Source organism: Mycteria americana, chromosome 1 (assembly GCF_035582795.1).
Source record: "Mycteria americana isolate JAX WOST 10 ecotype Jacksonville Zoo and Gardens chromosome 1, USCA_MyAme_1.0, whole genome shotgun sequence".
Taxonomy (NCBI): Eukaryota; Metazoa; Chordata; class Aves; order Ciconiiformes; family Ciconiidae; genus Mycteria; species Mycteria americana.
This window is the reverse complement of record NC_134365.1, coordinates 128,597,091-128,611,076: the sequence shown is the minus strand read 5'-3', so window position 1 is coordinate 128,611,076 and position 13,986 is coordinate 128,597,091. Positions and strand designations below refer to the sequence as shown.

The window sequence follows — 13,986 nt, the reverse complement described above, 5'->3', positions numbered from 1 at the left end:
GTTTTCTCTATAGATTTTGAAATAAAAATCTAATTTTGTAAATTCAAGCTTAAAAATAACATGCAAGTTCATATTTATTTGTTTGTTTGTTTGTTTATTCATTTATTTATTTATTTAGATTTCTTAAGTCAGACAGCCACATTGTAATAGTAAAAAACACATGATAGCACATCCTATTATAAAAGCGCAGTGACTTTATACAATGTTATCTAACCTAACCAAGCCCCAGAACAGCAATATTTTTAAGAAATTTAATAGGAAATCTACTTCTTTTGTTAATTAAGATAAGATATCCCTTTTTTAACAAATGAAATCAGTAAAGCTAAGTAAAACACGGATTTTACACTAACCCTAACAAATGTTAAGAGTGATCCAAATTCAATCTAGTAAGTGCAAGATCCTGATTTAAACCATCAGAAAAAATAACCCATTGGAATCCCACAATTCTGTATACAAGGGATTCACAAACTGCAACAAATCAATAGTACACAAATAATTTAAAACTTGTGAGGCATGACTATTTCTTAGAGGAAACAGAGCACAATGATTTAACCGTGCAACATAGACAGTGAAACATTTGCTTATTTCATGGCTAAAAACAGGGGGCTGATGTTGCCATTATCTCTACCTAGTGTAAATAATTTCTTTTATTTACAGTGCTGATTTCCAAACAGACTGAATTTGGCATCTTACATTTGCCATTCTCAAAATCTTTGTCTTTTTAATATTGGAGTGGAAATTAATCACCTAAAATAGCTTTTCTCTAAAAATTTCCTTAGATTTTTTTCTTTTTCTTTTTTTCTTCACAAGAATTATTACACAAGAAAAAAACACCTGAAATTTACTTTCGTACACAGGGTTTACAACGTTGCTGCTCACAGAATAAATATAAGCTGGGACATAATTTTCCATGATTTTCTGAATAAAGGCTAATTTTACTTTTGATTCTTTGAGTAAGTGTTGGGAAATTATACCACACAATGAGGAATTAGAGATGTAAAATCCCCATGTTAATATGTAGTTCATGATCTTGCTAGGAAGCACCAAATCTCATAAGAGAAGTTCTTCAAGCAATTTTTACTAAAAATAATTCTCTTCTTGTTTCAGTTAATTTAGTTCACATGCAAGGTTCATTTCCACAAGGTTATAGCCCTGAAAAGAGGGGATGAGAAAGTCTGGGAACAGTAAAGCTTGTCCCTCTGTACCTCTTTTACACCAAGGCTACAGGAATTATCTATATTCACTAACAGCGCAGTTAACCATTCACAAGGAACCTAGCACAATCAACGATTTGTCTGGGAAAGGAGTGAAGGGGATGAACCTTAACCTAAACACCTTAACTCTGTTCATGACAATATTGCTTTTCAAGTGTATTTGAAAAGAACAGATATACTTGAAAAAACAACTTTACAACAAAATCTTTGCTTATTCTCATCCCCCCAAAGCAAATTGTGCTCCTTACCATCATATTTCCTTGATATTACTTTATAGGTTTTTCTATCCTTCTTCACAAATAATTTCTACCCGTGTTGACAGGAGTTAAGACTGTGCCGTTACATTTATGGAAGGAGAGTTTTGTTTAATTTACAACAAGCACAGAGCTCATAGATGCTGAAAATTATACTGTAATGTATCTCAAAAAAATACTGCAAGTAGAGTTTCAGCTCTAGACTCGGGTTTATTATTATCCACACATAAAAGTCATTCTCCCCTAGCAGTAAAATTTGATGAACCAGCTTATAGCAAACAATTATTACATACAGCATTTGATAGCTATTGGGTCTCTCTTAAAGTAAATAGTTAATCTTGCTGGGCTAAGAAAAAAATCACAACCTTAAATAAATGGACTTGTAAAATTCTCAGAATATGTTACCCTGGAGATTCATTTTAATACCTACACTTAAAGGCCATTTTTCAGAAAGGAAAATGATCTCTGAGGTATGCAAGTACAACATACTATTTATTCTGTACTTACAAATAAGTATCTCACATAAAAATACAAAAATACAAATTTTATATAAAATGTCATCTCTTTCAATGCTTTATCTTTGAATCAGAATGCCAAGTCATGACTGCAAAAACAGACTACAGAAGAAGAATCACTGTAAAAATAACAAATTGCTCAAAAGCTGCATGAAAAAATGATAACATAATAAGCATATTACATGGAAATACGTTACACATTAACAACATAGAGAGTATAACATATTTCTTCACTGGGGTGAACTATACATTGAGTAAGTCTTATTTTCAGAGTCAAACGCCAGAGAAACTCATTGCATTGATTTGACATGGTATTGGATGTCTCTCTGTAAATTTATTCTCACCCCAATGAACAAAGCACCTGCAGATAAGTGAAGGGAAACGGAAATAAAACTGTGCTGTGGAGGACATGTATGTTGTGTCTCATTCTTCTATAACAAAAAGGAATAGTACCTCATGCAATAATAACAACAAAAGGAATATAGTTAAGATCAGGAAGGTATAAGAAGCATGGTCATATTCTCAGTCTGGCTCAATACAACCCCTTTCAATACACAGAGAAATAAGGAAATGGATTAGGCAGAATAGCTTAACACTGCCATAAAATAAGTCTATACAGCCAGTTTGCTGCATCTGGGTCAGGGCAGTCCCCATTATCAATCTTCAACTTACCAGACGTCTGCTGGAAATACAATGCAGCAGAGAGGAAACAGTCTAGGAGGTTCCTGGATTGTGTGAAGATAACTTTGTGACACAGCTGGTGAGTGAGCCTACCAGGGGAGGTTCCTCGCTTGACCTGCTGTTTACAAACAGAGAAGGACTGGTGGGAGATGTGGTGGTTGGAGGCCGTCTTGGGCTTAGCAACCATGATACGATAGAGTTCTCGATTCAGGGCGAAGTAAGGAGGGGGATGACCAAACCACTATCATGGACTTCCGGAGGGCAGACTTTGGCCTGTTCAGGACACTGGTTGAGAGAGTCCCTTGGGAGACAGTCCTGAAGGGCAAAGGGGTCCATGAAGGCTGGGCATTCTTCAAGAAGGAAGTCTCAAAGGCACAGGAGCAGGCTGTCCCCATGTGCCGTAAGACGAACCGGCAGGGAAGACAACCGGCCTGGCTGAACAGGGAGCTTTTGCTGGGACTCAGGAAAAAAAGGAGAGTTTACCATTTTTGGAAAGAGGGGCAGGCAACTCAAGAAGAGTACAGGGATCTCGTCAAGTCATGCAGAGAGAAGACTAGAAAGGCAAAAGCCCAGCTAGAACTCAATCTGGCCACTATTATAAGAAAGAATAAAAAATGTTTTTACAAATACATTAACGGAGAATCTCCCTCCTTTACTGGATGGGGGGGGGAACATCGCCACTAAAGATGATGAAAAGGCTGAGGTACTTAATGCCTTCTTTGCCTCAGTCTTTAATAGTCAGACCAGTTATCCCCAGGGTATTCAGCCCCCTGAGCAGGGAGACAGGGACAGAGAGCAGAATAAACCCCCCATAATCAGGGAGGAAGCAGTTAACGACCTGCTACGCCACGTGGACACTCACAAGTCTATGGGGCTGCATGGGATCCACCCGAGAGTACTGAGGGAGCTGGCGGAGGAGCTTGCCAAGCCACTCTCCATCATTTATCAGCAGCCCTGGTTAACAGGGGAGGTCCCAGACGACTGGAGGCTTGCCAGTGTGACGTCCATCTACAAGAAGGGCTGGAAGGAGGATCCAGGGAACTACAGGCCTGTCAGTCTGACCTCGGTACCGGGGAAAATTATGGAGCGGTTCATCTTGAGTGTGCTCAACAGGCATGTGCAGGCCAACCAGGGGATGAGGCCCAGCCAGCATGGGTTCATGAAAGGCAGGTCCTGCTTGACCAACCTGATCTCCTTCTACGACCAGGTGACCTGCCTAATGAATGAGGGAAAGGCTGTAGATGTTATCTACATGGACTTTAGTAAAGACTTTGACGCTGTCTCCAACAGCATTCTCATGGAGAAGCTGGTGGCTCATAGCTTAGGCAGGTGTACTCTTCACTGGGTAAAAATCTGGCCAGATGGCCAAGCCCAGACTTGTGGTGAATGGAGTTAAATCCAGTTGGTGGCCAGTAACAAGCAGTGTTCCCCAGGGCTCAGTTTTGGGGCCAGTCTTTTTTACTATTTTTATCAATGATCTGGATGAGCAGGTAGAATGCGGCCTCAGTAAGTTTGCAGATGACACCAATTTGGGCAGGAGTGTTGATCTGCTTGAGGGTAGGAAGGCTCTGCAGAGGGACCTGGACAGGCTGGATCGATGGGCCAAGGCCAATTGTATGAGATTCAACAAGGCCACGTGCTGGGTCCTGCACTTGGGTCACAACAACCCCATGCAACGCTACAGGCTTGGGGAAGAGTGGCTGGAAAGCTGCACGGCAGAAAAGGACCTGGGAGTGCTGGTTGACAGCTGCCTGAATATGAGCCAGCAGTGGGCCCAGGCAGCCAAGAAAGCCAACAGCATCCTGGCTTGTATCAGGAATAGTGTGGCCAGCAGGACTAGGGAAGTGATCATCCCCATGTACTCGGCACTGGTGAGGCCGCACCTCGAATACTGTGTTCAGTTTTGGGCCCCTCGCTACAAGAGAGACATGGAGGTGCTGGAGCGTGTCCAGAGAAGGGCAACGCAGCTGGTGAAGGGTCTGGAGCAGAAGTCTTATGAGGAGCGTCTGAGGGAACTGGGATTGTTTAGTCTGGAGAAGCAGAGGCTAAGGGGAGATCTTATCACTCTCTACAACTACCTGAAAGGAGGTTGTAGAGAGGTGGGTGTCAGTGTCTTCCCCCAGGTAACAAGTGATAGGATGAGAGGAAATGGCCTCAAGTTGTTCAGGAGAGGTTTAGATTGGATATTAGCAAAAATTTCTTTACTGAAAGGGTGGTCAAGCATTGGAACAGGCTGCCCGGAGAGGTGGTGGAGTCACCATCCCTGGAGGAGTTCAAAAAATGCAGATGTGGCACTTCGGAAGATGGTTTAGTAGGCATGTTGGGTTGACGGTTGGACTAGATGATCTTAGAGGTCTTTTCCAACCTTAATGATTCTATGATTCTATGAATACAGACTGGGGGATGAATAGCTTGAGAGCAGCCCTGCAGAGGACGACATTGGGATATTGGTGGACAAAATACTAGATATGAGCCAGCAATATGCACTCACAGCCCAGAAAACCAGTCATACCCTGGGCTACATAAAAAGAAGCATGGCCAGCTGGTCAAGGGAGGTGATTCTGCCCCTTTACACTGCTCTAGTGAGACTCCACCTGGAGTACTGTGTTCAGCTCTGGGGTCCCCAGCACAAGAAAGACATGGACCTGTTGGAGCAGGTCCAGAGGAGGGCCACAAAAATTATCAGAGGGCTGGAACACCTCTCCTATGAAGAAAGACTGAGAGAGTTGGGGTTGTTTAGCCTGGAGAAGGGAAGGCTCTGGGGAGACCTTATTCTGGCCTTTCAGTACTTAAAGAGGGTTTATAAGAAAGATGGAGAGACTTTTTACCAGGGCTTGTAGTGATAGGATAAGGGCTAACAGTTTTAAACTAAAAGAGGGTAGATTTAGATTAGATATAAGGAAGAAATTCTTTACAATGAGGGTGGTGAGACACTGTAACAGGTTATCCAGAGAAGTTGTGGATGCCCCATCATTTAAAGTGTTCAAGGTCAGGTTGGACAGGGCTTTGAGCAACCTGATCCATTGGAAGACGTTCCTGGCCTCGGCAGGGAAGCTGAAACTAGATCACCTTTAAAGGTTTCTTCCAACCCAAACAGTTCTATGATTCTATGGTATTAAGCCCACAGTAGTGTCCTATCATACCTTACGCACCAATCATTCTTCTCCACATTAATACTGAAGTCTACTGTATGAAAAATGTCACTGCTGAAGAACCCAAGACAAGCTCCAGCATCAAGCTTATGCATGTGCTGTGTAGACACAATGGCAAAGGATCAGCAGTCTGCTTGTGAGACTAAGCACATTATATCACACTGTGGATCAGGTCTCTAAGTCTGATAACTCAGGTATTAGAAGTTATTCAGTTTAACAGGGGGAACAGTGACCAAGCAACTTCACAAACTATCTCTAAACTGTTGTGACCCAATCTCAAAACTAAACATTTGTTTTGGGTTTTTTGCAAACACAACTTGTCCCTTCCAAAGCAAGGCTATTTTACTGTGCATTAAATGAACAAAAAGTTCTACAAGAATAAGTTACAGGTGAGGGTTGGTTTAGGAGAGCACCTCTCAATTGCTTGGTACAAAGACCTGGTTGAGACAGACAAAATGGCAGGTGTGAATACTTCCAATTCATTCGTGCCATGGTTTGGTCTAACCAGTTCAAACTTGTACTACAAATTAGTTACATACTTGTGCACCAGTGAGAAACAGTTTAGTAGCTATCACCTCTGAGTTGCCAGTTACCCCCTGGCATAGCACCTACATAGCACCACATAGTTCCTACATAGCACCGCAAAGAGACTGGGTATGCCATGTTATCAGCTATGCCAAAAATAAAGATCAAAAGCAAAATCATCTATGGCAGTCAACACATATATCCTGCATACATCACCATGTCGTCATAGCTATACATGTGCAATAGTGTGCCTTTACACTTCAGTCCAGGGTCCAAACAAGCTAATAACTCTGTTTTCCATCCAACAAATTCTTGGAAAAGGAAAATTACATTTCTTTCTGTATTTGGAGCCAAATTTACTAGATGATCTTTTTAGTCCCTTCCAGTTCCAGATTTTACATATTACTGAGGCAAAAAGAAAACTAAAAAGTGCCAGGCACCATGGGGAAATCTTAAGTCCACATAGCAGCAACTTCATCAATGAACTTTAGACAACAGAAGCAAGCAAATGTTTTATCAGAGAGAGAAAGGATACAAGGAACTGCTTACGAATGCACTGAAAATACTGAAACATTTGAACACAAAATTCACATCTAAGATACTTGCCAGTTTCCACGCTCCATGGGATAGTTTCTGATCTCAAAACAAAGACTAGGACAGAAAGTAAAAGAGGAGCTGCCCAAAAGAGGTAGTATGGCTTACATTAATATAGATCAATTTCTAATACATCAAATATTAATCAGAATTGTGATGATTCCTGATAGTATATTTCTAAACAGTATTTTCTGAAACAACAGGTATTAATGCTGTATTTCATAACCTATGTTAGACAGAGACACAATGGAGCCTTTTAGATCTTAATTTTTTCTTTATCCTATCAGTAAGTACATACAGGTATTCTGTTTAACATAACTCTTTCCTTGACACATGAAACTGCTTAGAACAAGAAGTGTAAGAACAAAATTCAGAAAAATAAAAATATTTGGAATTCCTGGTATTATCTCTGGTTAAAAAAAAATAAATTAACATTAAGAAGCTATATACAATATTCTGCAAACCTTGACTTGAAATTCATTAATTAATGGTTCATTTTTGTTTTAGAATGAGTTTTTGTTGATGTAAAAATATTTATTCACTTTCACAGCTTTTTTTCCAAATCAATCTGTGCAATCATGAGCTATTCTTATGACTCATGGACACTGTAATGCATACTCTAAACTGCTTAGTCATGGACTTAGAATAGGACTATTAGTGAATCATTAGTATACCTTTACTACGTCCTAGTTTTACAGAAGGAAATGTTAGCTATTAAATGTAACCTTGAATTTTTACTGTCATTCAATACTTTTTTCTTAATGGACATCAGTCAAAATACCAACACACTTGAAAACTACTTATGGGTAGTTTTATATTAGAATTCCTGGGCCATGTGGTGTGCATCTCTCCACCTGGTTCTCCTTCTCCCACAGAGAGTAGACCATGCTGGCGCACAGATGTAGGCCAAGGATAATAACTGAAGTGTCAAGGGCTTGGAAAAGCATAGAAAAGTGCATAACTTTAAAAAATCCAGGCAGAGGTATCACAGTATACTTAGAAGAAAAATGATGCCAACTGGATGAAAGAAAAAACACTATCCTTCTCACCAAGAATCATTCAGCTCCCCAGGGACAAAGAGGTCTTGCCTGCAACCTTGCCTGCAACCAATGACACCCTTCCTCAGACATGGGCTACTGTTCGATTTTTTACCTTAGACAGCACTATGTCCCTGTAAGGGTATAGTTTGTCTGGGCTCTAGCTTCAGATTGGGATATCTTTCCAGTCACAGTATGATGAGCCCGTGCCACAACGACTAAAGGTTTGGTCTCCTCTTTGGTATGAATGACACCGTTTTGGGTGCCTGTGATACTGCCAGAGGGGAAAGGTGGTAGGTAAGAAGGCTACCTGTCAGGTAAAGCTTGTTACAGTGATGTTTAAAGTGGTGTGTCTGACACACCTGGGGGCATAGTATGAGGACCAGAAGGAACTATGAGACTAAGGAGATCCACTTGGACCTGCATGGATGATTAAGTTGTTAGGATTGAAGCATGCAAATTACATCAATCATGTAGACACCATTACTTAGAGTATAAGCATTACAGTAGTTTTATGCTTACCGAGCACTTAGAGCAATGGGCCCCCATTTTGTAGAAGGCATTTTCTAGATTTATCAAAAGAATAAAAATGATTGCAGGTACAATCTTCTTACTGATCAGTTATGAATGGCACACACACATACTAATTTTTTAACACAATTTCAGAAGTTTGTTATGTTCCATTCAAGAAAAAATCTTCTTAAAAAGAACACCTAAGTGCCTTCTATTATCACAGATAACAGAAACATCTAAAATTATAGCAAATCAATACTGGAGATTTCTAAAGACTTAAGATGCCCTCAAATCAATTTCAGTAAGAGTGAGGCCTGGATGTATGACTAAAATTACACTTTTTAGACTGATTTATTTCCTAGGGATAAATTAAGCTGAAATATGCAGGATGATGAAAAATCCTTTTCTATTTCAACAGCTTCTGATACCTCTAAGTACAATATACTAGTAAAATCTGTAGACATTGATGGAGTTACCAGAGTGCCTCTATTATTTTTTCTTTCTTTGTAAGAGGCCTTGGACAGTAGTTTTAGAAAATCAGTGTTTTGTCCTAACAGAATTTTAATAAGTTATACAGTTTTCCAGTTTATTTCTTCTCTTGCTTAAATTGAAGATGGAGCCCTTTACTCTGGCATATGCTAATGGCATTTGAGTTCTAAATGTTATCTATCTCCCCCATCAGAATTGATAGCATAAGGTATGAACATTGATTCTTTGTTACATCACATTTTGAATTACATTCAGAAAAGACCACGTGTCTTTTTGGCAAAAAATATGAACAGAAGTAACATCCAATCAAAGCAGTCCAACATTTGTTTAGTAGGCTGAGATTTTGGAGATCTTATCAGAGTAACTGGTAGTTATGACCAGACTCTTTTCTAGCAGGCATTACATGAAATAGGCATGGCTATTTCCCCTTGGATACAGGCCTTGCTAAAACATATCTGCAGGTTTTGGACGAAAATCGTTGTGCTGATGTTCGCTGCACATTTCAAAACTAACAATCATTAATCACTGGAGGTTCACCTATTGTAGCACACCTGATAAGTGTGGCTTAGCTATAAGTGCACAAAGCACACAGGACACTGACAATCAGTGCAGCCCACAGAACACAAATGAGGGACAGAATGGCATTGAATGCATCCACCTAAAATGTCTATGTAATAGTGTTCTGGTGGCTATCGTATTCTTTCTTGACAGTATTTCTGGGCTGGACTATGTTTCACATGTATTGTGAGAGGGCTGCTGACCGTGTATTTTCAAAGCCAGATCCTGCCTCTGTAAGAAACCCGATTGGTCACATTTTGGTTAACTTTCCTGTAAGCTGACTTCTTACTTCTTAGCTTACTTACTTTTTAGCTACTATACTATTCCAACTGATGATTATAAATACTGCTCTATGAATAAATAATTATAAAACATGGTTGAAGTGACAGAAGACTAGAGAAATGGATCTCTATAAATAAATTGCCCAATATGCGAATGCAAAATCTATCATCAAAAAGACTTAGAATTAACACTTTCAGTCTATGACTGAAAAATAGAGTTATTAAACTGTCAATTATTAAAACAGTGCAATTCTTAATATCTGGCAAGTTCCAAAGATTATTTCAGATATTTGTAGTAGTTCTTTCTCTCTGCTGGGCCACTTCTAGAGAGTGCCACAATTTTAGTTCTCAAACCTTTTTGATTCTCTCTTTCTCCTTTAACCTTGACTGTCAGTGATTCTGATTTACATCTCACCTCTTCAATGCCCGCAAAGACTTCTGCCTGTTTATCTAAGCTTTCTCAATTTAAAGTCTCACAATTAAAGACAGTGAACGCAGAAATACCTTCTTTCAGACTATAAGTCTTAAGGATAGATCTTTCTTTATATCTCTCCTTGACTCCCATTCCAATGACCCTCTGTTTTTTATTCTTTGCCATTTTATTGTCTTTACCATGCTTACTTTGAGCTCTCCTTCCAGATTTCCAGATGTTAGAAAATCTGTTCATGGTCAGTTAAGCAATAATGTCTAGACACAAAACTATATTAACTTATATCAATATATCTGCACTAATAACCTCTTATTCTGTTTTTGCATCTCCAGGAGCCTACTGAACCTGTAACATTTTACACTTCAGCACAATTAGAATTCTATAGGCTGCCTATTTAAAAATAAAAACTTGAGCTTACTGTTGCACCTTCAGATATCTCTACCTTCTTCATTCCAAGAACCAGAACTAATCCTGTTGTAATGAACCGGAACTACTTTTCAGCATTTCAGTCACCTAAGTCACTACGGTTGCCCCTATCCTAGCATCAACAGTTCACCTTTCAATCCTAGTTTCTCTAACACTTTTCCCAAATGGCGTATTACATCCATTTTTATCTTTTACACCATATTAATCTTTTCTCCACTGTTTGAGTAAGTTATCTGTAAAGTGTTTTAAAAATGTTACATAATTCTATGGTATTCCCATGTCCTAACCTATAATTCTTTACATTGGGTATGCACACAGCTATACATAAAGATGTGATACTAATAGAACTGTATAATTCAATATATTATAATTAGCAATTGCCATTTAAAACTCACCTGAACGTTTGCTCTTGCTTTACTTGCCTGGCTTGATATACTTGCTCTGGCTGCATTAAGTAACTTGTGGATTCCAGCAAAATGACCCTGGAGTATGGCAAGTACACATAATCACCACATTTTTAACTTGCAGAATGAAGACAAAACTAAGTTTATTCTAACTTTTAAATGGAGGCTTGTTAACGAAGCTTATTATTTTCAATTGGGGATACTTTAAAAGAACTCTAAGAAAAGATTTAAGCAGATTTTTTAAAAACTATTTATTTAATAATTTATTAATTCTTCTTTATTTAATAACTTAAAACATTTTGCACAATTTAAACCATGTAATTTTTAAAGCTCATGTAAGAATGCAAAATCCTGAGACACTTATTCAAGGGTTACTGGGAAATATCATAAACTACTACCTCATCAATACCATCGGCTGATTTGTAATCATAAGGATGGTCTACAGCCACATCATGACATGCAGACCAATTTTCAATTTTCTTTTCAAAAAATTTAAAAAAAAAGGAAAAAATTAAAACCAGAAAAATAATGCCCATTTCAATATTAAGGTAAATTATATATATACTTTCATTGGTAACAATTTTCTGAAATGTAATTTATACTATGATCTGTACTAAATTAAATGATTGAATAATTGAGTCATTTACATTTGAAGAAAAAAGCTCAGGTAATTTTATTTTGCTTTTGTAATTAATGAATCTATTACGATACAGTAAATTGTAATTTCCCTGACAAACCACAAGCAACTGGTTCACTTCAGTTTTTCCTAGAAGATTCTGATCTTCTTTCCTTTTATGTACATTATTTAGTTGATAGAATTGGTAACATCTAACAAACAGCCAAATGCTAGGCAAGGACTAGTTCAGGGTGCAGAATTTACAGCTTTTGGAACTATCTGACACTTGCTACATATCTGACATGAGGTCAAAGAGGCGCTCATATTTTTTATTTGTCCTTTTCTTAAATCATACTACATTATACACCTAGTTCTAAGATCTTCAGCCCAGTTATCTGTAAAAAAGCTACTTCCTTGGCATCACAAGTGCATTTCCTAGTCTTATTTGCAACTAAGCAATGCACCCCCGATGGAATACCAGATGGTTCAAAACACTGGAAACATGATACAAAGAATCTTTTATTTTAGATTACTGGTTCAAATGTTGCCCAAATTGATAATTACTTCAAGTAGTTGTCAAGTAGCTTTTGAGTGATATATACAAAATTAAATCACTTCATCGCCTTTAATCTATTCTTTCCGAGAGAGTTATCCACATCATAGAACTGATTACAGGCAGTCTCACTGATCACCTCAAGGACTTAAAAAAAAAACAAAACAGAAGCTAAATAAACTCATGATTCCCACATACGAGGCTTATGCCAGAGCACATTGCTGGAGCAGTGAAAACAATCCTGTTACAGGTGTCTATACCAAACCTATTCTGTAGCTGAAAGAGAAATTTAATTTGCAGCCTATGCAACGTGTATATTAAACAGATCAGTAAAACAAGCTAAAAATGTTATGGAAAATAGTTCTTGTAAATAAATGAATGACATGAACCAATGTTTAGCTCTATAGACTAAAGACAAAATGTGGAATCAGATCATATAAACAGATTTTAAAGGGGCACAGCACTCTCTTTCTTTTATATTAAGGAAAGGACCATTTATAACTCTGCAGTTGTTACATCTATGACGAATACAAATGAAAAATTAGATTAACTGGCAGTGATGCAAGCCCCAAAGCAAAAGCATGTTTTTTCTTTTGCATGCTTAATAATTTAAACAGCAGGATAAAGCAGACTAGCGAAAAAAATAACCAACTATTAATTAACACGGTTTGTTTCTCTTTGGAATTCTACTGGACCTCAGCCAAACACAAATACACCAGCAAGGTTCATGAACTCCATTTGATTAAAACTCTAGCTTTATTGCTTACACTGAGATGGATTTCAATTAAGGCTTATGTAACTTCTTTATTCATTATGATAGCTTCCCACGTCATAGGGCTTGTAAAAATTTTGGTAATGTAAATCCCTACAATTTAACCTCAAGGTTTTACATTTTTAAGGAGAAGAAGAAAATTATGGAAAAGAGTTGATAAAACAGCATGATCATTACAGATTTGCATTTACAGCATTGTCTACCTGAATACGCCATCATTCCTGAAGGGATTAATAACATTTAGGATAACTTTCTTGAGCTCGTAACACGGCGATGTGCATTTTAATATACCCTAAAAAAGAGCAAAAATTTGTATCAATATGAAAAAGTTGCAAAACTACGTTCATGTATAATACATAAACAAACAGGAAAATATTACAAAGAAGAATAGAACCATGTATTTGACCACTGGTGACTACAAAATTAACATAATTTAAATGCTAGGCTTTGCTACCAGCAAAGAATAGTTAAAGCCTATTTCTTTTTAAACATGCATTAAACTTCACCATATTTTAAATGCTCTTCAAAGTGATAGCACAGGGCCAAGAATCAAGCTATCGTTTTGCCTTCTTATCTTTCCATGTCCTCTATTTTCTTCTCTGCCCCAACCTTCCTTTCTAACATCAGTGTCTATTGCCATGGTATAAAGAGAGTCATGGAAAAAAGAGAATCGCATAAACACCATCTAAGTTCAGAGGAGGATCTATCCAGTTCTCCTCAATGAATGTTTGATAACAAATGATGGAACACATGCCAATCTCTGCTCTGACTATTTCTGGGATACATCTTAAATCTAAAGACTGTCTAAAGTTAAAAAGCATAAATAAACCTAACAACATCTAACAAAAGTTTGCTGTCCATCTACATCTGACAACTGAAATCATTAGGCTGAAGGGGCATATCAACAATGGAATTTCCAAAAGCATGCGTATGCTGAAAGGGCTCCAGATTTATTTTGAGAGCAACCAGTGC

At 38.0% G+C, this 13,986-nt stretch overlaps 1 protein-coding gene across 1 annotated transcript in view; it reads right to left on the bottom strand.

The window, feature by feature from the left end:
* CFAP47 (cilia and flagella associated protein 47) overlaps positions 1–13,986 on the bottom strand; it is a 358,571-nt gene that overhangs the window by 219,701 nt on the left and 124,884 nt on the right. The window contains exons 39-40 of the mRNA XM_075491883.1: positions 13,218–13,306; positions 11,065–11,151 (exon numbers count right to left, since the gene is read on the bottom strand). Of these exons, the coding sequence (XP_075347998.1) occupies positions 11,065–11,151; positions 13,218–13,306 (176 nt within the window). The remainder of the gene's footprint in view (positions 1–11,064; positions 11,152–13,217; positions 13,307–13,986) is intronic.